The following is a 25,923-nucleotide window of genomic DNA, read 5'->3' on the forward strand; positions in this document are numbered from 1 at the left end:
TTGACACCGTGCATGCTTTGTCCAGGACGGTCCAGCACCAGGTCTGGGTAGGGTCATCGGAGAGCTGGGTGAAGATGGCTGGATCAGGGTCCAGTGGGACACAAGCAGCACCAACTCCTACAGAATGGGCAAAGAGGGCAAGTATGATCTTAAACTGGCAGAGCCACCACCTGCTGCCCAGCCTCCCACCGAGGACTCCGATACAGAGGATGACACAGGTAATTTTAATATCACTGTCTCAGTAAAGACCACAACTACAAACCAGATGAGAGCTTCAACCCCTCATCTCTACATTCTGCTCTTTGTTACAGAAGGTGAACTGATGGAGAAGAGCAGCCACCCGACAGCTATGATGCTGACCAGCACTGTCAACCTGCTGAAGTCACTGTCTCTTTCAGCTGGGATCTACGCAGAGGTGCTGCAGACTGATGCTACACGCACCCTGTGTGGGCTGCTGAGGATGCTTGTGGAAAGTGGAGCTAATGACAAGTCAGGTAGCTGAACCACTATGTTGGTAAACAGCTTTTCAAAGAATAACGTATTTGTTATGATCTTATTCTAACTCGACCCTTACATTTGTTTTCAGGCTGTCACTCCCACAGGTTGGTGTCTCGGGAGCAGCACAGAAGCTGGTGCACACTGGGCTTTATACGCAGCATTGCTGTCATGCCCCAGATTTGCAGCACACTCAGCACCTGTGCATGGATCAACCTGCTCATCCGAATCGTTGAGGGACACCAGTCCTTCAATGCCGTTACTCTGCAGAGACAGGTGGGTTACTGTAGTTGTGTGGAAGGAGTTCATGATATAGATTCTGCAGTCCAGATGTGGAGTAGAGATGTCATAAAAGAGCCTCGTGCTAAGTTGAATATTGTTGGAAGAGGTTTATTCATACATTTTCTGATATTGTTGTTCTATTTGAGTAACTGAAATGGAGAGCATGCAATCAAGTTAGGATTCAGGTAGTCGTGCAAAAAGAGGCTGCTTTCATAAATTATTATTATTATGGAGTTGACACCCCTTTGTCTCATGCATCTTGCATCTCTCCAGATCCTGGCACTACGTCTCCTGCAGGCAGTCCTGCCTTCATGGGACAAGATGGAGCGCTCTCAGGACATGAAGTTCCTGGTGGAGAAGTTGTTCACATTCTTGGGAACTTTACTGAGCACCTGCTCGTCAGACCTGCCACTTCTCAGAGGTGCAGCATTGATTCAGGTTTAAAGGGGAAAATGTTTGTTTTTGCTGTAATATGTCTTTACAAGTCGCTACTTCCTCCTCACAGAGGGTTCCCTGCGAAGGAGGAAGTCCCGCCCTCAGGCATCTCTTACAGCCACTCACAGCAGTACCCTGGCTGAGGAGATTGTTGCTGTCCTGCGTACGCTGCACTCTCTAGGCCAGTGGAACAGTCTGATCAATGATTACATCAACGCTCAGCTCAGTGCCATCGGCGATGTTATGGCAGGATGCCAATCTGAAGCAGTAAGAATTCTTTCATTCACAGAAATGTCTGTGTTAAAACATCAACCCTCAGCAATACTTTTATTGTGACTTTATTTGTAAATTCAGTTCTATAAAAATTTTGAGTTCAATCTGCTCGTATCCTTATTTCAGTGTTTCCTGGAGGAATATTTTCCTGATTCGGAGGGTCCCAGAGTGGGCAGTCTGATGGCCGTGCTGTCAGTGATTGGAGGAATTGATGGGCGCCTCAGGCTTGGTGGCCAGGTCATTCACGAGGAGTACGGAGAGGGAACAGTCACACGCATCACCCCTAAAGGACGAATCACTGTGCAGTTTTATGAGATGAGGACCTGTAGGGTTTGCTTGCTCAGTCATCTCAGACCGGTATGATGTTTAGAGGCTCATTTCAGCACATACAACTCACACATTAGTATTACTTTCACAGTCAAATACTGACTTTATTAAATGGTTGTTTTCCTCAGCTACATGCAGTATCCTTCAGTGTGCAGAACCTGCCCTTCACTGAGCCCATGTTGGCAGTCTGGGCTCAGCTGGTCAGCCTGGCTGGAAGCAAACTGGAGAAACAGCGCATGAAGAAATCCCTTAGCCGAGGACTGACAGGTACAGAGACTGCTCAGGGACACAACACAAATCTTAATGGTCTCATATCTGGCTCATAAAATGAAAACATTATTAACTGTATTTAAATTATTGTTCAGTCAAGTGATGAGGCTTTGTGATAAATAGTTACTTGTCTCATTCCCTCTCAAATAATGACCATAACAAAAGGTTCTATGCTATGGAAGATGTTTTGATTTAGTGTTAAGTGTCTTATTGTCGTGTCAGGTGAGTTATATTCAACCTATTATGTCTCCAGCTGACCAGGTGGACATCCACTTACTACGCTGTCAGCAGCTGAGGCTGTATATTTTGAAAGCAGCGCGGGCTCTGCTCTCTCATCAGGACAAACTTAGACAGATCCTGTCTCAGCCGGCAGTCGTGGACATTGGACCCAACCCCAGTGGTGAGACGTCAATAAATTAAGCAAAGGAAATAAGTTAATACACTACTTATATGTTTCTTAGGGTCTTAAGTAGTCTTTTGTTGTGTGTCTTCTTATTTAATGTATTTTAGATTTACTTCCATAGATGGTTTTCCCAGTTAAGTAATCTTAGGAAAAACCATCAGTGGTTGAAATAGAAAATGTAATCTGTACTCTGCTGCTTTGGGGTTTATATCATAGCACCCAGTGGGTGGACTTGCACAATTAGTGAATCTTTTTGAGACAACACAGCTCCTGTGTGGGAGGACAAATTCAGCAGTGTCTGATTAGCCAGCCTGTTTACCTAGCACACTGTCAAAGTTCTCCTGAGATTATAAGAGATGTGGGTGGATGTAAACTAAGTTGAAGAGCACAGTTTTAACAAACATTTTATACTAACAGATAGTATGTACCTTGGTTAAAAATGTAAAATTTGATTTTGTTCTCTCAACACTCCCTGTCATCTCTTTGTGTTTGCAGAGGATCCAGTGGTGTCATCTCCTGATGTGGGAGACTTGTCTCCTGAGGGTCCACTGCCTCCACTGATCCTCCTGCAGCAGCTCCTGTCCGCTGCCACTCAGCCCTCCCCGATCAAAGCCATTTTTGACAGACAAGAGATGGAGGTGAGTCAATAGACCTCTCGGTTGCAACCTGGTCATAAGTGATACCAGCAGAATGGTTCAGCTGCTCTGTCTAGTTTGACCTCAGTTTTATCTTTGTATCTCTGGACATATAGGCAGCGGCTCTGGCAGTGTGTCAATACCTGGCTGTGGAATCAGCCCACCCATCTTCTCCCCTGTTTGAGGAGAGCAGCTCCAGTGAGGCCACCACACCTGTCACCATACAACATGTCAGACCACCTAAACAGAAGAAACAGAAGACGTCCCCTGTCCCTCCATTACCCTTAGTCCTCCAGCTCATGGAAATGGGGTTTCCACGCAAGAATATTGAGTTTGCATTGAAGTCTCTGTCTGGAACTACCAGCAGTACCTCTGGTGCACCAGGTATTTGATCATATACCATATAACTAAATTAGTGAATATGTTGGAATGCTTGCTTTTGAAACTTTCACCCTCTGTCTATATCACTGTAGCTAAGACTCTGTAACTATCATAGCAACTGTGTGTGCTATATTTAAATCTCTAAATTTTAAAGTAATGTTTTGAAATATACTTTGGAATGTAACTGAGCATGTACATCAGGTGTGGAGGCTCTGGTGAGCTGGCTGCTGGACCATCCGGACGTTCAGGTCACTGAGCTTTCAGATGCCGACACTGTGTCAGATGAATACTCTGATGAGGAGGTGCTTGAGGAGCTGGAGGAGGCTGAGCCGACATTCTCTGTGGTACTTTAGTCCTTTTGTTTTTTATTTGTGCCATAACTCACTCGGTAATGGACGAGCAGATGTAATATTCCTTGTGTTTTATATTAGCCTGCAGGTGCAGTCGTGACTGAAAGCCAGACATTTAAGAAGAGATCAGATTTCCAAAGCAATGATGATTATGCTGTGTATATCAGAGAAAACATTCAGGTAAGAGCAGCAGCATTTTTCTGAATCTGGTTGAAAGAAACATGACACGAGCCTGAATGATCACGGACTTCTGTGCAGGTGGGGATGATGGTGAAGTGCTGCAGAACGTACGAGGAAGTGTATGATGGAGATGTGGGGAAAGTGATTAAACTGGACCGAGATGGACTCCATGACTTAAACGTGCAGTGTGACTGGCAACAGAAAGGAGGAACGTACTGGGTCCGCTACATCCATATTGAGCTACTTGGTAAGTTTGAGATTTCATTGTGATGCTGGTAATTATGACTCACTCTGGAGAAACATTGGCCACTTTTTTTTTTTCTAAAACCCTTTGACCTGTTTTGGGTCATTATTTCCTTTACCAGGATTCCCACCACAAACTTCTCCATCCCATATAAAAATCGGTGACAAAGTGAGGGTGAAACCCACAGTCACAACGCCAAAGTACAAATGGGGCTCTGTCACTCATAGGAGTGTGGGAGTTGTGAAAGGTAAGCCGTCACATGTAGCCCTTAATCTTGTATCATATCCATTTTGAACTGTTTTTATAACCTGCTTCTGATGAACAAATCTTTTGGTTTAATGTTCCTCTGTCCTCTACTAATAGACCTTAACATTTTGTTTTAGCTTTCAGTGCCAATGGAAAGGATGTAATAGTAGACTTCTCTCAGCAGTCCCACTGGACTGGCTTGTTGTCTGAGATGGAGCTTGTGCCCAGTGTTCACCCGGGAGTGAGGTAAGGATATGTTTAAGATTCCTCTCTACCCAGTTACAGTATCTATGTATCACAACATGCTGTTTCAATGCCATCTCTGCACTATCTGCAGGTGTGATGGCTGTCAGATGTTCCCAATAAATGGTCCCAGGTTCAAATGTAGGAACTGTGACGACTTTGACTTCTGCGAAAACTGCTTCAAGACGCGCAAACATAACACCAGACATTCCTTTGGCAGAATCAACGAGCCTGGTTGGTCACATGTTCTGTCAGATATTGTGGTGTGTGTGTGTGTCTGTGTGTACATTTGTGTGAACCTGTTCATCTTACCTTCCATCAGGCCAGTCTCCTGCATTCTGCGGCCGCTCAGGAAAACAGCTCAAGAAGCATCACAGCAGCCAGCGCGGGATGCTGATTGACGATTGGTCTCGTGCCGTCAAGACCCTCAGCGTCTCCTCCTCGGTTAACCAGGCCTCACGGCTCATTGACTGCAGTGATCAGTGCTGGCAGTCCTCCGGCTCGCAGGGAAAGGTAGGAGATTGAATTCCATACTCTAATGAGATGAATGACAGCTATTAAGCTTTCTTTGTTGAAGTGTAATGCATCAGCTGAGAGGATTTGTCATTCTTCACTCTGCAGCACTGGATTCGTCTGGAGCTTTTCCCTGACGTACTTGTACACAGGCTGAAGATGATTGTGGACCCCGCAGACAGCAGCTACATGCCGTCACTAGTGGTGGTGTCAGGTCGGTTATTTATTTGTATCTGTTGCCCCTCAGTTCACACAGTGTGCATTCTTGCCAGTAAACAGTTGTTTTGTGCAGGTTTAATGTTTGTCCCTTGAGGCGTTGCTCTTGAATAGTCAATATGGTGATTGTGACATTGTTAAAAAGAGACAGATGTTTATTTCTTTAGAAAGAAGAGACATTTTTCATCCACATATGTACATTTGATTTAATATACAGGTGGAAGCTCTTTGAACAACTTGATTGAGCTGAAGACAATCAACATCAATCCCACAGACACCACTGTCCTCCTGCTGAGTGACTGCACTGAGGTTGGTTGGTTTAGTTTGACATCAACTTCTAATCGTTGCTTTTTACTGTAGAATTAGTGTTGTGATAACCCGAAGGATCTTTTCAACAGTATCACAGGTACATGGAGGTCGCAATCAAGCAGTGCCGCAGCTCTGGTATAGACTGCAAGATTCACGGACTTGGCATTGTAGGGCGCATCAGAGCTGAGGATGAAGACCTTGCCACGGTCCCTTTCCTGGCGTCTGACAATGAAGAAGAGGATGATGACAAAACTGCCACTGGGAGGTACAGCCGACCACAGAATGAATATTTTAGAAGTGGATGAATGCTCTCCATACCTTAATGAATGTGTTGGCTGTTGTCGTAGTTACAAGCGAACAGGCTCTTCTTTATTTCAGTTTGGGTGCAGAACAGGTGTCTGCTGACACACCAGTATATGCTCACAGGTACATGGCTTAATGTCCTTATGAAAGGTTACCATTGGTTGACCTGGACCATTAAGCTACATTAAGAGTATGTTGATATATTCCTGTAAATTCAGGAAGCTATGTCCACTAGAACACAGCAATGTTTTTTAAATGTTCAGGTAATCAAGGCAAGAAAAATGAAGTAGAAATGACATAAGTTAATATTCATGCTCTCGCTGTGTGTTTTGTTTTGTCCCTTAGTCTTGCTCGAAAGAAGTCATCAGGTCTAGAGTCAGCGGCCACCATCAGGACCAAAGTGTTTGTGTGGGGTCTGAATGATAAGGATCAACTGGGAGGACTAAAGGGTTCAAAGGTGTGTAGCCTGCTACATAATAAAATCATATTTCAAGTTCAAGGCTTGTGTTTACTTTTCCCAAATTACAAACAAAAAAGCATGAAGTGGAAAGACTGTTGGTAGCAGAATAAATGCAAACTTTGTTTAATTTAGTACTTTTCAGGGTTTGCATATTGTAGTTATTTTTCAGACACTGACATGTAATCTACTAAAAAGGTGCCAGTCATATTTGCTGTTTCAGTAGGTTGTTTTTCCTATGTCAAAATGCCACATTTTTATAATCTGCTAGGGCTGTATCAAAGTATTGAGAACATCTTTTCCTGCATATTATAATAATAATAATAATAAAAATAACAAAGTACTTTGTAATAAAATTACTCATGCAGCACAATGATACATTTCAGTGTTGTGTATAATTGCTCATCAAATAATTGGATTATCTCTGCTTCATTAACAGACAATTCTAAATATTTACACTGCTGCTTGATAGTTAAATCTATAACTTTGTATTTTTTAAAACTGATGTCTTGACTGTAAAAGCGTTGCCTGCAAAGTAGGAAGAATTACTTAAGCTATCAGGTGAATGTAGCAAAGGAAAAACTGCAGAATTTCCCTTTTTAAAATGTGGTAAAGTTGCAGAAAATACTAATAATGAAGTTAAGTACAAGTTCTCTAAAAGTGAACCCTAAGTACCGTACACAAGGTTAATCACTGGGTCTGTGGCAGAGGCTCGGAGCCTGTTACATTCTCTAATCACTGTTTTGTGTGTTCTCCACAGATTAAGGTTCCTTCATTCTCTGAAACCCTATCTGCTCTCAATGTGGTACAAGTGGCCGGTGGTTCAAAAAGCCTCTTTGCAGGTGAGTGTGTAATGATTTACGGGTTGATTCTGTAATGTAACTTGCATGTATGGCGTATATAAAGTAACTCTGTCTTCGTCATGGTGCAGTGACAGTCGAAGGGAAGATCTATGCTTGTGGAGAGGCCACTAATGGCAGGTTGGGCCTGGGTCTCTCCAGTGGGACCATCCCCATCCCCCGTCAGATCACTGCGCTTAGTAACTACGTGGTAAAGAAGGTCGCTGTGCATTCTGGAGGGCGCCACGCCATGGCCCTGACTGTGGATGGGAAGGTGTTCTCCTGGGGAGAGGGAGACGACGGCAAACTGGGACACTTCAGCAGAATGTATGTTATTCTATACAGATACACTACTTCTTTCTTAGAGCGTAACATTTTTTAAATCCTTGTCATTGCTCTGCCAGAGAGATGATTTGTTTCAGTCAGCAAACACTACTATATCTTTTTGGGTCTCATTCACCATGATTTCAAATGTCTTTGCTCCAGGCTTTTAAACATTATGAGTTAACAGTTAATAATTTTCCTTCAGCATCTAAAAGAAAACGATGATTCTTTTAACAGGAACTGTGATAAACCTCGGTTAATTGAAGCCCTGAAAACCAAGCGCATCCGTGACATTGCCTGCGGCAGCTCTCACAGTGCGGCAATCACCTCCAGTGGGGAGTTATACAGCTGGGGTTTGGGGGAATACGGACGCCTTGGACATGGCGACAACACTACCCAGCTGAGACCTAAACTGGTATGTAGCTTTCAAATTTTTTACAGCTGTTGCACTAACATCAGCAGATATTCGCACTCAGTGACAGACTGTTTTGTATGTTTTTCCTGCTCTAAATTCATGTATACTATGAAGTGTCTAAATTGACCATGCACTCCTGGTTGCTCTGTCTTCATCATCTAGGTTAAAGTGCTTCTCGGACATCGTGTTATCCAGGTGGCTTGTGGGAGCAGGGATGCCCAAACTCTAGCTCTTACTGATGAAGGTATTTTTGTTGATGCACATAAAGATATCATGTGCAGTCAGGGTTTTAAAGAGCCCTAGTGTTGCTTGTATCTCATGTTGTAAAATCATGTCCACAAGGATTCACTTGCACGTCTCAAGCAGTAAACCATCAGGAGTCATAATGCTCCAATGTTGGAATATTTAAAGAAAAAAGGTCACAAAGGAAATGTTCACTCTCTTTAATTAACACAAAGACTCCACAAATCACCTTAGACAGTCCCTAGAATTACGTTTTCTTTTGACATGGACGTATGTGTTTCAGGTTGGTAATGTATGTTTTTATTTCTGTCAGGGTTGGTGTTCTCCTGGGGTGATGGGGACTTTGGAAAGCTGGGTCGTGGAGGCAGCGAGGGCTGCAACATCCCACAGAACATAGAGAGGCTAAACGGACAGGGCGTCTGCCAAATAGAATGTGGAGCTCAGTTCTCCCTAGCTCTCACCAAATCTGGAGTGGTGTGGACCTGGTAAGATGGATGAATGATATAATTACATGATCAATCATTGTCTACTCTTTGGCTTTCATGTGACTGTTTACTGTTCGTGTTCCCTATCAGGGGAAAAGGCGACTATTTCCGATTGGGCCACGGCACAGACGTCCATGTACGGAAGCCCCAGATGGTGGAAGGACTGAGAGGCAAAAAGATAGTCCATGTTGCTGTTGGAGCACTGCATTGCCTAGCTGTCACAGAAACTGGACAGGTTTGCATTGACCTCCACTAACTCCAGGCAAGAGTAACAGCACATCATTCAGGTATTCTGCTCATTCTCTTGCAGCCATAAGTACTGGTCCAGCGTGCTTAGTTCCTCCTGTAGTGGGAGTTTCTAAACCTACTCTCAAACACCTCTGACCTTTGCTGTTATACAGATTATTTCACCTTCCCTCAGAGCAAATTTGTTAATATTTGCACTCTAGATGATGAGAGGAGGCATGTTTAAACAATTTTCGAGGCTATTTAAATTTTGTACTTGGAGCAATGCCTGCTATATTTTTTTTGTGTGTTGTTTTTGTCGTCCCAATCACTCTGCATTCCCACACTGTTCACCAATGTATCTAAAGCTAGGGAATATTAATTTGATCATTTCATATTTTAAAATGTAACAGCATCACAGTCTTTGATTAACTCTAACATGTTTTTGAGTGCTGTAAACTAAACTCTGAGCCAAATGAAACATATGTGATGAATTCTGTGTCTCTGTCAGGTGTATGCGTGGGGTGACAATGATCACGGGCAGCAGGGGAACGGCACCACTACAGTCAACAGGAAGCCCACCCTGGTTCAGGGTCTGGAGGGACAGAAGATCACCCGAGTGGCCTGTGGCTCCTCCCACAGCGTGTCCTGGACCACAGTAGACGTGACTACACCCTCTGTTCACGAGCCTGTCCTTTTCCAGACGGCCAGAGACTCCCTTGGAGCTTCCTATTTGGGTAATCCTCCCCCCCTTAGCCTCTTAACACTAAACTGCCGCCCAATCTTTGTTTTATGATTATAATGATTGTTTTTCAAGATGTGAACTAGCTCTTAAAAGTCATTTCTAGACTCAGCAGAGAAACTTTTGCTCCTAAATTGGCTTTTTAAAATTAAATTATAGCCTGTGCCACCTGAATTTAAAGATGATAATAAAGATGATAATAGTAAAAACATTATCAGACCTGCACAGACAGGCAGCCACTCTACATGAACAATCTACAGAAAAACCTGCAGTTGTAACATTCTGTGCCACTAGGTGGCTGATTTAGCACAGAAGCAATGACTCTCCCTGCCTGAAGTTGGCGGCTGTGAACATGACAACATCTGCTGGTGTAACCGTCTGTTGCAGTTTTGATTAAGAGGTGGCACAGGTCAGACCAGAACTACAAGCCCAGACATGCAGGGCTAAATGATGATGGCTGGAGTTTCTTGAAAGAGCCTCCAACCCGTGTGTCTCATTGTTTTGGTGTTGTACACCACAGGTGTCCAATCAGACATTGACTCATCAGCGGTTAACAACAAGATGAGCGGTCAGAGCAACGTGAAGTCCAATCGACCCTCGCTGGCCAAGATTCTTCTCAGTCTGGATGGAAACCCGGCCAAACAGCAGGGTCTGTCTCATGTGCTGTCCGCTCTGCAAATCATGTATGCAAGGTATGTCAACCACAGAGTTTAGAAGGACCTCTCCTGATGGTCCAGAAGACGAACATGGTTAAAGTGCAGCTCTTTCAAATTTTCAGTATGAGGCAGTCTGAGAAACCTTGGCTGAGAATGCAGGATATAGAAGATCTCACATTTATCTGAGCTTAGTTAAATTATAGTATCATCATAGCATCTCGTGCATGAATACAGCTGAAGATTAAAATGAAAAACATGGCTGCATGGCTCCCTGGGTGTCTGCCCCGGACTTGGTGGCGCTGCGGCCGGGCTGTGTCATACCGTCATCGCGATATTTAATAATGTTATTCCATATCGCATGTTTTCCTAATATCGTGCAGTCCTATATTATAATATATTATAATCTTTAATTCCAGGTCAAGATATCTTTAATTTGCAAATTTAGGAAGTTTAATCAAAGTGAGATAATACTCTGCATGGCCTCTAAATTAATGAATGTGTTGAGTGGTACCATTAATTTGAGTTGGTCAGTATTACAGTTAACTGATGTGTTGTGTGTTTCTGCAGGGATGCAGTAGTTGATGCTCTGATGCCAGCCTGCATGATTATGCCATTAGAGTGTCCCTCCAGCTCACCTGTTCCCCCATCAGACTCCTCGTCCTCATCAAGTGTGAGTGATGATGAAGGTCCCCCAATCCCGCCGGATACTGAGGATCGGATTAGCCCCAATCCCTGGCAGGACAAGAAGGGCGAGGTAAGGAAGATAACAGTGTGGCTTTCAATATGGAACACCAAACTTTGTCTCTGTAAAATTAAACTTTTATAAATAAGTAAGGTCGTTAGTATGCCATTTGTTTTATTTATTTTATTAATTTTTGTCATGAAATTGCTGCCTCCACTATGTTTTGTGCTGAACTCATAGAAAAAAATTACACCATGCTATGTGCATTTTTATCCACAATGACCAGGTGTGTAAATAGAGACATCAGCAATTTGTATTCGGGTCCAACTCGGAAATAGCAGAAACTCTCAAAGGGCTTTGTCCATAATTATAGTTCTGTTTTCCACCACAACTTTCTCTGTTTTTATCTTTGGTGTTAAAAGTTGTAATCCTTGGTTCTGTCATTGTGGTTCAGAAGGCAACAGCAAATGTGGTTTAATATTAAAGAAAACACTCCCAGTCAGTAATACAACAGAAGAGCAGCCGATGTGTCCGTTTACAGTGCAACCAAACAAACTCATAGCATTTTAATAAAGAAATCTGTCAGATATCATCAATTTTATATCATGATGTACCAGCTATTGAGAATGAGTACTTCCTATAGTACATTCAATATAGCACTCAATATTAAAATAAATATAGCTTAAATAAAGTTCTGGAATAAGCTCATACAAACATATATGTAACACCATTAAATAGTTTTAAGTGTCTGAATGTAACGTACATGGCTTGTAAAAAGGCCAAGCCAATACACAAACTAGGCTTGTGCTCAGTAGAGCACATACTGTACCTCCTCCAAGGCCCAATAGTCAACTAATATTTAATCAAGCTGGACCAAATTACAAAAAGTCATTGATATCAGTTCCCTTAATGTACCGGATTTTTTTTTCCCATCCATGAATTATTCCTTGGGAAATCTGAGAGAATGTTAAAAACAAACAAATAAAAACTATCTCACAATGTTAAAGACAAAACAATTCCGCCCCCTGATCCGGATCTGCACCAAAATTAAATTGGTTCTTCCCTGACCCATCATTATCTATTCTGTAGTTTTTGGGTAATCTTGCTCACAAACAAACATACAAACCAACAAGCAAACAAATGGGCAGGGGGGGGGGGACATAATCTCAATGGTGGAGGTAATGGTTAATTATGTGTTTTTGTGGGTGTAGAATCCTTCTTCAGAAGATGCTCTCTCACCATCATCAGCTGTGACTCCGTCTTCCTCTGGCGCCTCCTCACGTCCCTTCATCCCTGTCACTGATGATCCAGGAGCAGCCAGCATCATAGCCGAGACCATGACAAAGACTAAAGAGGTCGGTCAGTCTAGGGATAAACCGATATGCGTGTTTGGTGAAACCATTACATCTCAAGTATATACTTAACTCATTGTGTTCATCTCCAGGACTCAGAGAGCCAGAGCAAAGTGGTCGGTCCAGAGCCTCAGTACCTGGACGAGTTCACCAGCCTTCTTGTGCCTGATGACACACGAGTAATGGTGGACGTGCTCAAACTGGCTGTGTCATGTCGCTCTGGAGAGAAGGGCAAAGAGGTGCTGTCTGCTGTGCTGTCTGGCATGGGCACAGCTTATCCACAGGTAATGTTTTAGACTTCATGTGTGTGCAGGCCTGTGATAAATTGGAAGTCAGCTGTTAACGTCAGATGTTTGGCTCTGGATTATGTGCAGGTTGCTGACATGCTGCTGGAGTTGTGCGTCACTGAGTTGGAGGACGTTGCCACGGATTCACAGAGTGGCCGTCTGTCCTCCCAGCCAGTTGTTGTAGAGAGCAGCCACCCGTACACAGATGACACCTCTACAAGCGGCACAGTGAAGATCCCAGGTAAACAGAAAAATCTGGCACACGCCTGTAGTGATTATTTGTTTAACACATAAGTTAGTAAATATTTTTAACTTGAATGAACAAAACAATTTTCTCTGTTGAATATAAACCGTTTTCCTCTTTTTTTTCTTTTTTTTTAAGGCGCTGAGGGTCTAAGGATAGAATTTGACCGACAGTGTTCAACTGAGAGACGCCACGACCCGCTGACAATCATGGACGGAGCCAATAGGATTGTCTCTGTTAGATCAGGTGATGAGAGGAAGGCAGTGAAACATATTTGACATCATACACGAGTAAAGCCAATGGATCAAAAATTTGCATTGTAACATGCTGTGCATGTGTTTCAGGTCGGGAGTGGTCTGACTGGTCCAGTGAGTTAAGGATCCCTGGAGATGAACTCAAGTGGAAATTCACCAGTGATGGCTCTGTCAATGGCTGGGGCTGGCGCTTCACTGTCTATCCCATCATGCCTGCTGCTGGTGAGCTACAAACATGGTGGCATTGGTTTTGATACCACATGTTTACATACTCTGAGTGGCATATCATATACATAATGTATTGACAAAAAATACACCAGATTTTGCACTTTTCACTGCATAGGTTTCTGAAATCAAACTACAATGGAGAGGCATAGAAAGTGCAATATTTCTTAAAACATGGTCAGATCTTCATCAAAGTACATCGAAGGCTGTTATAAACAAGTGTACATGATGCTGTGGAATGAGGCAGTAGTTAACTGAACCTGGAGTCTGATCGATGAAACCATCCAGCCTGGATATGATGATTTTTTATGTTTCTGGTTTGATCCACGGTTGACTAAAGTTTTCCAGCGACCATGTTGACACTGCAGAATGCTACTGAAAAACTGTTTTGTTGACTGATGAAACTACGAATGAATTGTATGGTATAAAGAGGGAGCTGTTCACCAACATGAACACATCATCCTAGCAGTGAAGTACAGTGGAGGAAGCATCATGGAGCATTTGGGTCTCCTCTGGGCAGCTCCACATCACTGAGGAGAAACTGAATTTCAATGTTTATAAAGTATCGTATCTTACAGCATAATTTTAGGCTGGATGTCCACCAACTGAAGATCAGTGGAAGCTGGGTGATGTAAGAGGGTAATGACCCCAAACGTCAGAGTAAATCTATAGACTGGCCCAGTCAGAGCCCAGACCTCAAACCAACAGAGATGCTGTGTCATGAATTCAAGAGACACGCTCACATCAGACAGAGAAAATGGCTGATCTGAAGGTGAAGGTCTGATGTGCAGAGGAAACAAGGGGCGAGAGAAGGGGTTTGATAATTAGCAAAGGGCTACAGCTGGAATCAAACTGAGGACGCTGTGGTTACGTGGCATGTGCTCCAGTTGTTCAGCCACCATGGCGGTCTGAGGGAGCTCTTGTTTGAGGTAATTGCTGCCAAAGAAGATTTGACTAGTTTTTAACTGGAGGGATTCACTTACATTTTAAACCAGCACTGAGGATGTTTGATGGATGTGTCAATAAAGACAAAAGATTATAATTGTATAAATGTTATTGGCTGACCACAATGACAGATACACACGCTGTGAAGTGTTATGACCCTTAGCTTTTTTTAATGTCTTCTCTCAGGTCCCAAAGATTTGCTGTCTGATCGCTGCATCCTGTCCTGCCCCTCCATGGACTTGGTCACATGTCTCCTGGACTTCAGGCTGAACTTTGCCTCCAACAGGAGCATCGTGCCTCGTTTAGCTGCTTCACTTGCGGCGTGTGCCCAACTTAGTGCACTCGGTACAGTGTGATTGTCTCTGTTCACCATGATTAAGTTTTACTATAGTCAAAATAAAGGCAGAATTCACTAGAATTTTCAATTTAATGTATGGTCAAAATATTTGTGTCAGGATTTAAATATATCATCATTTTGTATTTTATTTGATTCAGCTGCTGGACACAGGATGTGGGCTCTGCAGAGACTACGAAAGCTCCTGACCACGGAGTATGGTCAGTCCATCAACATAAACAGGCTGCTGGGAGACAGTGACGGCGAGGCTCGCTCTATGGTGAGCACAGTCTGCACATACTGTAGATGCTAAATACTCGACTGAGTTATGGTTACTACTATATTATTTTGTCCTATTTATACTGGATAATGAATGTTGTACGGATCTTACATATGTATTTTTATGCAATACCCAGATTATCAGGTTGTTTCAGTTATGCTGAGGTTCTAGAATTCAATGTGTGTCAAGTACTTTTCAAGTAAATCAGTTTTTCGTCACCTTTTTCATATTCCTGATATTATAATAACCATCTGATATTAATAAAAATAAAGTCAGTAATTTTAATAATAATTTATCAATAAATGACATGTTCTTTCAGACTTTCACAGGCAGTGCTCTGGCCGCTCTGGTAAAGGGTCTGCCTGAGGCTCTGCAGAGGCAGTATGAGTATGAGGACCCCATCGTCAGGGGAGGGAAGCAGCTGCTTCATAGTCCATTTTTCAAGGTATGATAATAGTTGCGTCTTCACACACACGGCACCATGTGTTGAGAATATAGTGTATGAACATTCATTATTAAATGCTGTTTTCTCTTAGAGGCTAATTTTAACATTTTGTCCAGGTCTTGGTTGCACTTGCCTGTGATCTTGAGCTCGACACTTTACCCTGCTGTGCTGAGACCCATAAGTGGGCCTGGTTCCGCAGATACTGCACTGCCTCTAGAGTGGCTGTGGCTCTAGACAAGAGGACCTCTCAACCCAGACCCTTCCTGGATGAGGTGGGTGTGCCAGGCTGCGCTGTCTCTGCCAGCCCTCACTTTTCTTCATCACACCTTGATCTGAGAATGGTCTTAATCCCTTTTCTTCCATCATACATTTATCTCCCTTTTGAAGGTTACAAAGAAAATTCGTGAGCTTATGGCCGATCACGAGAGCATGAACGGCCTTCATGAGAGTCACGACTTGTTCAAGCGCGAGCACGATGAGCAGCTTGTACAGTGGATGAACCGGCGACCAGATGACTGGACCCTCTCAGCCGGGGGTAGCGGCACCATCTACGGCTGGGGCCACAACCACAGAGGGCAGCTGGGGGGCATAGAGGGTGCGAAGGTCAAAGTACCCACTCCCACTGAAGCCCTCGCCACGCTGAGGCCAGTGCAGCTTATTGGGGGGGAGCAGACTCTGTTTGCTGTCACTGCCGATGGAAAGGTCTGTTCAGATTACCCACTGTCACCTTTTATCAAACACTGTACGCCCTTTGTGTGGACATGTATATGATGTCATTCTAATGTTTTTTTCTCGATCCTCAGCTGTATGCAACAGGATATGGAGCAGGGGGCAGACTGGGTATTGGTGGCACGGAGTCCGTGTCCACCCCCACATTACTGGAGTCCATCCAACACGTGTTCATCCGGAAGGTGGCTGTGAACTCTGGAGGGAAGCACTGCCTGGCGCTGTCCTCTGAGGGAGAAGTCTACTCATGGGGAGAGGCTGAGGATGGAAAACTTGGCCATGGGAACAGAAGGTCGAGATTCACTTGGTCACTTTGCACCTTGAATTTTCACACACAATAATATAAACCCATGTCACTGTAACACATAAGAACAAAGACCATGTAAAAGGATTGTGCTTTTATAGTAACTGTGAGTCCTCTTGACTTTAGCCCCTGTGACCGTCCTCGTGTAATTGAGTCCCTGAGGGGAGTTGAAGTGGTGGATATCGCTGCCGGAGGAGCACACAGCGCCTGTATCACTGCCAGCGGAGAGCTCTTCACTTGGGGAAAGGGTCGCTATGGACGACTGGGCCACGGAGACAGTGAGGACCAGCTTAAACCAAAGCTGGTCAGTCAACACTTTACCCACTTTGTCACACAAACCAAAATGTTGTGCACTTACCAGGAAAACGTCCCTTTTATAGAAGTGTGTGAGACATGTTCGTGCGTCAGTGTTGGGACAGAAATCCTACTTGCCAGCACTCCGACAAGGTTCCCCAAGCAATTACAGTGAGGTAAAGCTAGTGTTTGTGTCTTTGTTGTTTATCCAGGTGGATGCGCTGCAGGGTCACAGGGTCATTGATGTAGCCTGCGGTAGCGGGGACGCCCAGACACTGTGTCTAAGTGATGATGACATGGTCTGGTCTTGGGGAGATGGGGACTACGGCAAATTGGGCCGAGGAGGCAGTGATGGCTGTAAAATCCCCATGAAGGTAAGTCAAATTACACAGTGGTGTGTACTGGAGGTCAGCAAAGGCATCACTATACAAGTGTCTTGTTTCTTAGTTCTTTTATATAGTACAAGTCAAGCAAAAGAGCATCATCACAACCACAGCCTACATTTTCTTGTTATATATAATTCTTCAAATCCTCATTTGCTGTCCTGATCACCAAAAACACTGTTTAGTTTTCACATTTAAACCCTCAGATTTGTCTTATTCTATTTTAATGAAGCAACACAAGTTAGATTTTTAAATGGATGATCAGATAGCATTGGGAGTGATGTGGTGCATCAAACGATAGAGTCATAAATTCTTTTATTCTCTATTTTTGTCTTCAGATTGACTCTCTCACCGGCCTCGGAGTCGTCAAAGTGGAATGTGGCTCTCAGTTTTCTGTGGCTCTTACCAAGTCAGGGGCAGTGTACACATGGTATGTACAGTATGATGTTGAGTTACAGATGTTTTTTAAAGCACTGTCAAATGTTAGAATTGAGATGTTAATTGTGTTATTTTATTCTATTCTATTCTATTGTGTACTTCTTAGGGGGAAAGGAGACTATCATCGACTGGGCCATGGCTCTGACGACCATGTTCGACGGCCCAGACAGGTCCAGGGGCTACAAGGGAAGAAGGTCATCGCCATAGCTACTGGGTCATTGCACTGTGTGTGCTGCACAGAGGATGGTAAGAAGGACCCCTGTTTGTTGATCCCTGTTTGCCATGTGTTATCAATAAGTCCCAACAGTTCAGTTGGTTTGGAGTGCAGCCGCACTGAAAGCGTTGCTGTTGTGTTTGGCACAGGAGAAGTGTATACATGGGGTGACAACGATGAGGGCCAACTTGGAGATGGGACCACTAACGCCATCCAGAGGCCACGGCTGGTGGCAGCGCTGCAGGGCAAGAAAATCAACAGGGTGGCCTGTGGCTCTGCTCACACCCTCGCCTGGTCCACAAGCAAGCCCACTAATGCCGGGAAACTGCCTGCACAGGTACTCAGCTTACTTACCCACACTGTGAATGGAACTTAGCTTGGCTCTTTTATTTTTTATCGCTGGACTGAAATCACAGCTTCCAGGAGATGGCAGTAAAGCTTTGCAGACACTAGCATCAATAAAACAAGCCACTTGCATACGTCTGTCAGGCTGTCAGTTTCTGACTGTCTCTGTTCTGTGTGAAAGGTGCCGATGGAGTACAACCACCTGCAAGAGATCCCCATCATGGCGCTGAGGAACAGGCTGCTGCTGCTGCATCACATCTCAGAGCTATTCTGCCCGTGTATACCCATGTTTGACCTGGAGGGTCGGCTGGGCCAGACAGGCCACGGACCCCCTGTCGGTTTTGACACACTCAGGGGCATCCTCATCTCCCAGGGCAAGGTGGGGGGCCTGGAATTCACACCCAGAAACATGCAGATAAAGCACAAAGAGCAGGATATACAGCCAAAATGAAATCTTTTGATATGTTTGATTGGCACTAATATATTGTTTATCTGGTTTCTGTGAACAGGAAGCAGCTTTCAGGAAGGTAGTTCAAGCCACAATGGTGAGAGACAGACAGCACGGACCTGTGGTGGAGCTCAACAGGATACAGGTACATTTATTCTCTCATAATCTCACAGGGACGTTTATCTTTCTTCAAGCTGCCCCCCCCCTCTCTCTCTCTCTCTCTGTGTGTGTCTGTGTGTGTGTGTGTGTGTGTGTGTGTGTCTCTCTCTCACTGTGTGTCTCACTCAGACGGTCATTACATGACTTCTCTTTTATAAGGGATTTTTCTCTGTGAGAGAGAGCGAGAGAGAGATCTGAGCTCCTGCTCTGTGGGGGTTCCTGGACTGAGTGCTAGACTTTACTAACACTCCCCCGGTTGTAGCCACGGTGCAATGAGCTGTCATATCCAGTATTTCATGCCCTTCAGTATTCTCTATCCAGAAGGAAGTTATTAACAGAAACGAATTAAATCATAAGAAGTTTTTTTTCTTCCTCACCCTGCAGGTGAAGCGTTCCCGGAGCAAAGGGGGTCTTGCTGGTCCAGACGGAACAAAGTCTGTGTTTGGTCAGATGTGTGCCAAGATGAGCTCGTTCAGTCCAGACAGCCTGCTGCTTCCTCATCGTGTCTGGAAGGTCAAATTTGTTGGTAGGTGTCCATGTCCAACAAAAATCTCTGATGTGGAGTTTCCTGAAAGCTTTATGTAAAATTATCAACAAAGAGCCTTTACTCATCCTGGTCATTTTAACTCAACCTGTGTTAAATTTTTTCAGGGGAGTCTGTGGACGATTGCGGCGGAGGCTACAGTGAGTCCATCGCAGAAATGTGTGAGGAGCTGCAGAACGCCCTGACTCCGCTGCTCATTGTCACCCCCAACGGCCGCGACGAGTCAGGCGCCAACAGGGACTGTTTCCTGCTCAACCCCGCCGCCAAGTCCCCTCTTCACATGAGCATGTTCCGCTTCCTAGGTATAATCCAGTTAATCTCTCAGTCAGTTCTGCTGCTGTGTTAATCCTTGATAAACAAAAAACAAAAATATTCATGTTCATTTTAAAACGCACAAATGCTCCTTGTGCATTTTCACTGATAAAACACCTGGCCTGAACAGTTGAACATGCTGGCATTTTCTTCAACACTGTGGCACATGGTTGTACAGGTTTGATCTGTGGGTAATGCGCTCTGCCTTGCTGTGTCTGCAGGAGTTCTCCTGGGTATTGCAATCCGGACTGGAAGTCCTCTTAGTCTGAATCTGGCAGAGCCTGTATGGAAACAGCTGGCAGGCATGAACCTGACCATTGCTGACCTCAGTGAGGTACGTACACACCCCTGCTCCTTAGTGCACCAAGGGGCTCTCAGTGTGAGTGCAATGATGAGGATTGAATGTGTGAAAGAATAAACACTTGCATAGACATATTTACCTTTTATGACTTGTCTAAGAATATGTCACTTAAAAAGAAAAAAAATCTCTGGCCGTTTTCAGAGGTTTCATTGGTGTGTTTGCTCTGGTCTGATCTGTTGATGAGTTTGTAAACTTGGAATCAGTTAATGTTTGTAAACTTGGAGCGTTTTCCAAGGTTGAGAATGTGAGAGGGTCTTAACAATTGTAACCATGGTAATTATCTGGGCAATATACCAGGCGTAAATACACCAGTAGAATGCTGAATGCATTTAGAGGAAACATCTTGAAAATACTATACAATTTGCAAAGAAGACGTGCTGCTTCATACGATGATGAGAAGAATGGAGGAGGGATCCACTTTGAAAACCCTCTCTTGAATACAACAGACACTGCTGTTTGTCGGCTGATTTCTAACTGTGAGACGTGAAGCTTCGCAGTGTGAAATTATTTTTACTCTTTGGTAACACTGTTGTGAATGACACTTAAACCTTGTATTGTAATTTGTTGCACTAATGATTAGATCTGAAGAATGTGAACCCTCTCATCCACAGGTGGCATTATTCAGATCAAGTCTCTGCAGTTTAGAATTTAGATGACTTCAAAAAACTCACATGAAACAGGGAGAAAAGTGTTTTAGGATAATAATACAAAACATTTTCTTGCATGAGGCTCATTGTTTAAAGGGGACATAGCATGCAAATTCCACTTTGTTAGTGCTTCTACAGGTTAATGTGGGTATCTGGCATGTCTACCAACCCAAAAACTCTGGGGAAAAAACACTCGCGCGTTTTGTTATAGTTCCTCTAAGTCAGAAACGTCATGCTTGAGCGACTGATTGTGCTTCCTGGGTATTGTGTCGTAACAATACACTGGAAGTCTCCTACATGGTCTTGGCCCACCCCCCCGTCCCGTCCGTCCCCCACACTCGTTACTTCCGGGTTTACCCGGAGGCTGCGAGGCAGCGCAGCGCCGTTCCCAAGCACGCAGCCGGGCTGTTCACACGGGACGAGCATTTCTCCACTGGTCAGCCCGCGATTCACTCACATGTGGCATTTGTCTGGATCGTTGGGACTGGGAGGCTGCAGCAGCTGCTCGGGAGCGACCGCCGCTCTCCCGTGCGTGAGCTGGAATTTGTGTCAGCGCCACACAGCAGCAGTGTGGAGGACTTCCGCAGTGTTCAGCGCTACTGTAACCCCGAACCCCGACATTCCACGGGTACAACAACAAGCGGAGAAAGCAGAATCGCGGGCTGACCTTATATATACAGTCTATGGGGCTGACCAGCGCGGAGAAATGCTCGTCCCGTGTGAACAGCCAGGCGGCTGCGCGCTGAGAACGGCGGTGCGCCTGTAGCGCGGTCTTCCACACTGCCAGCTGTGTGGAAGACTTCCGCAGTGTTCAGCTCTACTGTATGCCGGGTTACAGTAGTTCCGCCGGGTTACAGTAGTTCCCCGGGTTACAGTAGTTACGCCGGGTACACCGGACGGGAAGGCCGCTGCGGGCAAAACTCCAGGACAACAAGGGAATACAAAGTATGGGATGCATATTTGATAATTTATATCATATAAAATATGTAATTTATATCGTTTAAAATCGTGGGGGGAGAGGGGGGAGGGGAGCTGGCTCATTAGCATTTAAAGGAACAGGCAGTCAAAACAGGTCACTCTGTGGAGGGCTGTTTTATACAGGGTAAAAAGGGTGCTGTTTTAAATGATCCTTGTGGTATTTTGACCAAAGTATGTTACAGACATTTCATTAAGACCCCAAGGAACCATATCAACTTGTGGTAAAATGGGCATGCTATGTCCCCTTTAACATTTCAAACCCTCATAAGCTTCATTATAACCTTTACATTCCTCGACAGATTAAAAGCATAAGCCCATTATCTCCCTGCTCTAAATGGTACAGAGTACTACAGTGTGAAAAGTGTCTTTAAACTCTACTTGCTCTTCGGGCAAATATAATTTTGCATTCATTTTTATCGAAATAAGTAAGGATGGACAAACTTTGTAAGATGACGTGAGTCCACCCGGATCCCTCACGCTGTGATCATGAGCTCCAGAACCATCTCTCAGAGAGTATTGGGGTGGGAACAAAAGGCCCCGCTCCCTCACAAAGCTTCTCTTGTTTTGCGGTTTTGCCCTTGAGATATTCCAAAGGTTAGATAAGAAATGAATCCAGCACAAGACTGGAGAGAGAGTGGAACCGTGTGGAGCTCACGGGAACTGGGCTGTGGGCATGAGTGTGCTCTCCTGCGCACACACTCAAACAGCTGATCGTACCGTACATACCAGCTAAAGGGATAGTTTATGAAGTTCTTTGTGATCTCATGTGTTCCTCCCCAGGTTGATAAGGATTTTATTCCCGGCTTGATGTACATCCGGGACAACGAGGCAACGGCCGAGGAGTTTGAGGCCATGACCCTGCCCTTCACGGTGCCCAATGCCAGCGGCCAGGACATCCAGCTCAGCTCCAAGTACTCCCACATCACCCTGGAGAACCGTGCAGAATATGTGCGCCTGGCAATTAACTACAGGTGAAAAAACAATAGCTGAATGAGTAAAAGTTACATTCTCCTGATTTTTGTGTGTGTGTGTGTGTGTGTGTGTTTACCCTCCTGCCTCTTGTGTTTTCCACCCTGCAGGCTCCATGAGTTTGACGAGCAGGTGTCTGCAGTGCGCGAGGGCATGGCTCGAGTGGTTCCTGTTCCCCTACTGTCTCTTTTCACCGGCTATGAGCTGGAAACTATGGTGAGTGGGAGCCGTTTTACCTTGTCCCATTTCTTCCGTTCTCACTCAATGGGCTGATTTTTTATTTTTTATTTGTATAATCCCTCAGGTGTGTGGAAGCCCAGACATCCCACTCCACCTGCTGAAGTCAGTGGCCACCTATAAAGGGGTGGAGCCGACATCACCGCTCATCCAGTGGTTCTGGGAAGTAATGGAGTCCTTCTCCAACACAGAGAGGTCTCTTTTCCTGAGATTTGTCTGGGGTCGCACACGTCTGCCTCGCACTATTGCTGACTTCCGTGGGCGGGATTTCGTTGTGCAGGTGAGACGGGGAAAACCAACAACTTAAAGTTTGATATTTTAAGAAATGTGTTACATTATGAGTTGTGTGATTGCTTTTAGGTCCATTTATAGTTTGTCTTTTAGCATTAGAGTTAATAGCTGTGTCCCAGCTCTGGTGCTGCCTCCTCTGAAGGCCCAACCAAAATGAGACAGGTCTACAGAGGATTTTTTTCGTGATTGGTGTCACCATCTTGTCCCACCCTTACTGCTGATGCTCAGCAACTCAGCTGCTTTTGGACACGATGAGAAAGCTTTAATGCCCCTTGGTTTTTTTTACCATGTTTACTATTGCTCGGTACATTTGAAGGGTGATACTCAAGCATTGGACGTAAAATTGCTTGCTGACATCATTACCTCTGTGAAAAATGGTTTGTCACCTAAGCGCATTGAAGCCTGGGATAATCAGAATCAGAATCTGAATTCTTTTTATTGCCAAGTATATTTACACATACAGGAAATTGCCTTGGTGTGGTTGGTGCATTTTGACATAAAAACAACAATCGGACATAAAACAACAATATATACAGAAAGAACAATAAGTTATGTTATGGGCACACGAAGGATCCACCCATTCAAGCCCTTGTTTCTCAGGGATGGAAAGATGCATATGGTCACATTTGGAATCTTGAAATGAGACAGTTAAGTCACGCAGCTGTGTTGCAATTGTTTATATTTTGCCAAATACAGTGTGAATACACAGTCTTGAATTGAATATATATAACACCACTGCCCATCTGGGAAAAACATGAGAACCCTAGTTTGACCAGAGCACAGCTCACTGTTTCCCCTCTTTCCAGTCTTTATCCTAAGCTAAGCTAACCCCCTGCTGGTTGTAGCTTCATGTTTACTGTAGAGAGTGTGTTTCTTAAAATGACTGTTTTTAAGTTAATTGTTGTGTAGTCATGAGACACTAACATTAACCTGAATCTAATTTATCTTCACCCTCTTCAGGTTCTGGATAAGTACAACCCTCCTGACCACTTCCTGCCAGAGTCCTACACGTGTTTCTTCCTGCTCAAGCTGCCCAGGTACTCGTGTAAACAGGTGCTGGAGGAAAAACTCAAATATGCTATCCACTTCTGCAAGTCCATCGACACCGACGACTACGCCCGCATCGCACTGTCCGGGGAGCCCGCCGCTGACGACAGCAGCGAAGACTCCGACAACGAGGATGCAGACTCCTTTGCTTCTGACTCCACCCAGGACTACTTAACTGGACACTGAACTCTGACCTCTGCAGAAGAACGAATAGAAGAAGAGCCGCCACCGAGAGACTGCGTTAGTGTCAGCTAATAACACACACACATTCATGTAGGCATTCTACTAAGACACAAACGTCTGTGGGGGAAAAATGTGCAATGAGCTTTAAAAGCATTATAAGCTAAAGAGAGGAACAAACACACGTTTGCTCTGATTTAGTTTCTTTCAAAATATTTGGGGTGATCAGCTGCACATGTGATTGTTGTGTTACATGGGAATTATGTATAATATTACAGTTACACAGTTTAAAGAAGAAAAAAAAAAAAGGCTCCAGCCTGGCACCGTGGTAGATTTCTCCCTCTGGTTTATGTGAATTACCTGTCCCTAGTTTGTATATAGAAAATGATGTGTGACAGAACAGTAGTATTTCTTTTTATTTCTTGGTAACAGCCATGTTTCTTTGTTAAAGTAAAAGAAAAAAACATTTTTAACTTGAAAAAGTCACTGTTTCTCACTCGGCTCACGTCAGTCGGAGCCCACTGAAGGGTCATTTTAAGATTCCTGTATTTCCCCCTCCCCCCACCATGTTTGTGCACTGTCTCCTTAAAGAATGTATATAATATGATTGTGCCATGTATTCACAGAGGGTCTCATTCCTGCATATTACATGTTCATACATTTCTGTTAATAAATACAAAAGAAAAAAAGATTAAAACCTTGAGTAAGTGACTGAGTGAGTGAGTCTTCCTTTTAGTTTCAGAAAGCAAGTCTCCATAATGTGCATTTTAAATGTTTAGGTAAGGACTTGTTTTAGGGCTATGATTATTTTAGGGTTAGGGTAAGTTTAGGTTAATATCAGGGTAGATTGGGTTAGGCTAAGATTAGGTTGCAGTTCAGTTTAGGTTAGAGTTTGGGCAAGGTTAGGTTTACATTAGACTTAGGGTAAGGTTACAGTTAAGTTTAGATTAAGGTAAGGTTCAATGTCAATGTAATATCTGTGTGTATTTTAATCTAATATTTTATACATGCCAGAAACACAGCAGGATGTGCAGGGTTCTTTCTTGAAAAAGAAATTAAGCAGAAAGAGAAACAAGGAGCTTTTGTAATAATTTCTTTTGAAACACTCGTTTCCTGTGTTGATGTTTTATGTCGTCACTCGACAAACAATGTCGTCTGGATTAAGGCTCTTGTGTAAAATGCATTGGAAAGGGTTAAAATCCTGATCTCGTGAAGCCATTGGATTTTAAAATCAGGTTTTTTCGCCCTTGATTCACGTGGAGTTTTAGTCCAAATTTTTCAGATTGGCTTTATAATTTCTCCAAGGGTCCATTTTAATATGTGGCATAGAGGTTGAGGCCGGACAAAGGTGCAGTGTTACCTGTATACTGTACATCTCTGTTAAACCTCTATGGGATTAAAGAAATCTCCCATAGTTAAGTGTAGCGTGCTGCTGTCACCAGTGCTCCAGCATCATGAGCTGGGACTGAGCTGAGAGAAGAAGGTGATGTGATGTTGGGGGTCTTAA

General features: G+C 44.1%; 1 protein-coding gene across 4 annotated transcripts in view; it reads left to right on the plus strand.

Annotated features, from left to right (window-relative positions):
* The window catches only part of herc2 (HECT and RLD domain containing E3 ubiquitin protein ligase 2), a 44,061-nt gene extending 18,934 nt beyond the window's left edge, over positions 1 to 25,127 (plus strand). For 3 of the 4 annotated variants that reach the window (XM_035177609.2, XM_035177612.2, XM_035177610.2), the window contains exons 37-91: positions 26 to 218; positions 312 to 494; positions 587 to 771; positions 1,051 to 1,198; positions 1,283 to 1,479; positions 1,612 to 1,842; positions 1,941 to 2,079; positions 2,336 to 2,482; positions 2,981 to 3,123; positions 3,237 to 3,504; positions 3,703 to 3,845; positions 3,933 to 4,031; positions 4,110 to 4,278; positions 4,397 to 4,522; positions 4,659 to 4,767; positions 4,859 to 4,998; positions 5,087 to 5,277; positions 5,386 to 5,491; positions 5,711 to 5,802; positions 5,892 to 6,067; positions 6,451 to 6,562; positions 7,323 to 7,404; positions 7,494 to 7,728; positions 7,963 to 8,140; positions 8,303 to 8,384; positions 8,697 to 8,868; positions 8,959 to 9,103; positions 9,605 to 9,830; positions 10,356 to 10,527; positions 11,059 to 11,245; positions 12,385 to 12,528; positions 12,618 to 12,809; positions 12,900 to 13,053; positions 13,195 to 13,302; positions 13,401 to 13,532; positions 14,667 to 14,825; positions 14,976 to 15,094; positions 15,414 to 15,539; positions 15,656 to 15,811; positions 15,927 to 16,241; positions 16,343 to 16,557; positions 16,696 to 16,873; positions 17,076 to 17,237; positions 17,585 to 17,676; positions 17,791 to 17,930; positions 18,048 to 18,235; positions 18,425 to 18,622; positions 18,753 to 18,836; positions 19,235 to 19,376; positions 19,502 to 19,696; positions 19,928 to 20,040; positions 22,473 to 22,663; positions 22,772 to 22,877; positions 22,966 to 23,178; positions 24,150 to 25,127. In XM_035177609.2, the coding sequence (XP_035033500.1) occupies positions 26 to 218; positions 312 to 494; positions 587 to 771; positions 1,051 to 1,198; positions 1,283 to 1,479; positions 1,612 to 1,842; positions 1,941 to 2,079; positions 2,336 to 2,482; positions 2,981 to 3,123; positions 3,237 to 3,504; positions 3,703 to 3,845; positions 3,933 to 4,031; positions 4,110 to 4,278; positions 4,397 to 4,522; positions 4,659 to 4,767; positions 4,859 to 4,998; positions 5,087 to 5,277; positions 5,386 to 5,491; positions 5,711 to 5,802; positions 5,892 to 6,067; positions 6,451 to 6,562; positions 7,323 to 7,404; positions 7,494 to 7,728; positions 7,963 to 8,140; positions 8,303 to 8,384; positions 8,697 to 8,868; positions 8,959 to 9,103; positions 9,605 to 9,830; positions 10,356 to 10,527; positions 11,059 to 11,245; positions 12,385 to 12,528; positions 12,618 to 12,809; positions 12,900 to 13,053; positions 13,195 to 13,302; positions 13,401 to 13,532; positions 14,667 to 14,825; positions 14,976 to 15,094; positions 15,414 to 15,539; positions 15,656 to 15,811; positions 15,927 to 16,241; positions 16,343 to 16,557; positions 16,696 to 16,873; positions 17,076 to 17,237; positions 17,585 to 17,676; positions 17,791 to 17,930; positions 18,048 to 18,235; positions 18,425 to 18,622; positions 18,753 to 18,836; positions 19,235 to 19,376; positions 19,502 to 19,696; positions 19,928 to 20,040; positions 22,473 to 22,663; positions 22,772 to 22,877; positions 22,966 to 23,178; positions 24,150 to 24,422 (8,871 nt within the window). In that variant the 3' untranslated portion in view covers positions 24,423 to 25,127. The remainder of the gene's footprint in view (positions 1 to 25; positions 219 to 311; positions 495 to 586; positions 772 to 1,050; positions 1,199 to 1,282; positions 1,480 to 1,611; positions 1,843 to 1,940; positions 2,080 to 2,335; positions 2,483 to 2,980; positions 3,124 to 3,236; positions 3,505 to 3,702; positions 3,846 to 3,932; positions 4,032 to 4,109; positions 4,279 to 4,396; positions 4,523 to 4,658; positions 4,768 to 4,858; positions 4,999 to 5,086; positions 5,278 to 5,385; positions 5,492 to 5,710; positions 5,803 to 5,891; positions 6,068 to 6,450; positions 6,563 to 7,322; positions 7,405 to 7,493; positions 7,729 to 7,962; positions 8,141 to 8,302; positions 8,385 to 8,696; positions 8,869 to 8,958; positions 9,104 to 9,604; positions 9,831 to 10,355; positions 10,528 to 11,058; positions 11,246 to 12,384; positions 12,529 to 12,617; positions 12,810 to 12,899; positions 13,054 to 13,194; positions 13,303 to 13,400; positions 13,533 to 14,666; positions 14,826 to 14,975; positions 15,095 to 15,413; positions 15,540 to 15,655; positions 15,812 to 15,926; positions 16,242 to 16,342; positions 16,558 to 16,695; positions 16,874 to 17,075; positions 17,238 to 17,584; positions 17,677 to 17,790; positions 17,931 to 18,047; positions 18,236 to 18,424; positions 18,623 to 18,752; positions 18,837 to 19,234; positions 19,377 to 19,501; positions 19,697 to 19,927; positions 20,041 to 22,472; positions 22,664 to 22,771; positions 22,878 to 22,965; positions 23,179 to 24,149) is intronic. The other variant, XM_035177611.2, reaches the window with a different exon arrangement.
* Positions 25,128 to 25,923: the final 796 nt, after the last annotated feature.

The sequence above is a fragment of the Hippoglossus stenolepis genome, chromosome 14 (assembly GCF_022539355.2).
Source record: "Hippoglossus stenolepis isolate QCI-W04-F060 chromosome 14, HSTE1.2, whole genome shotgun sequence".
Taxonomy (NCBI): Eukaryota; Metazoa; Chordata; class Actinopteri; order Pleuronectiformes; family Pleuronectidae; genus Hippoglossus; species Hippoglossus stenolepis.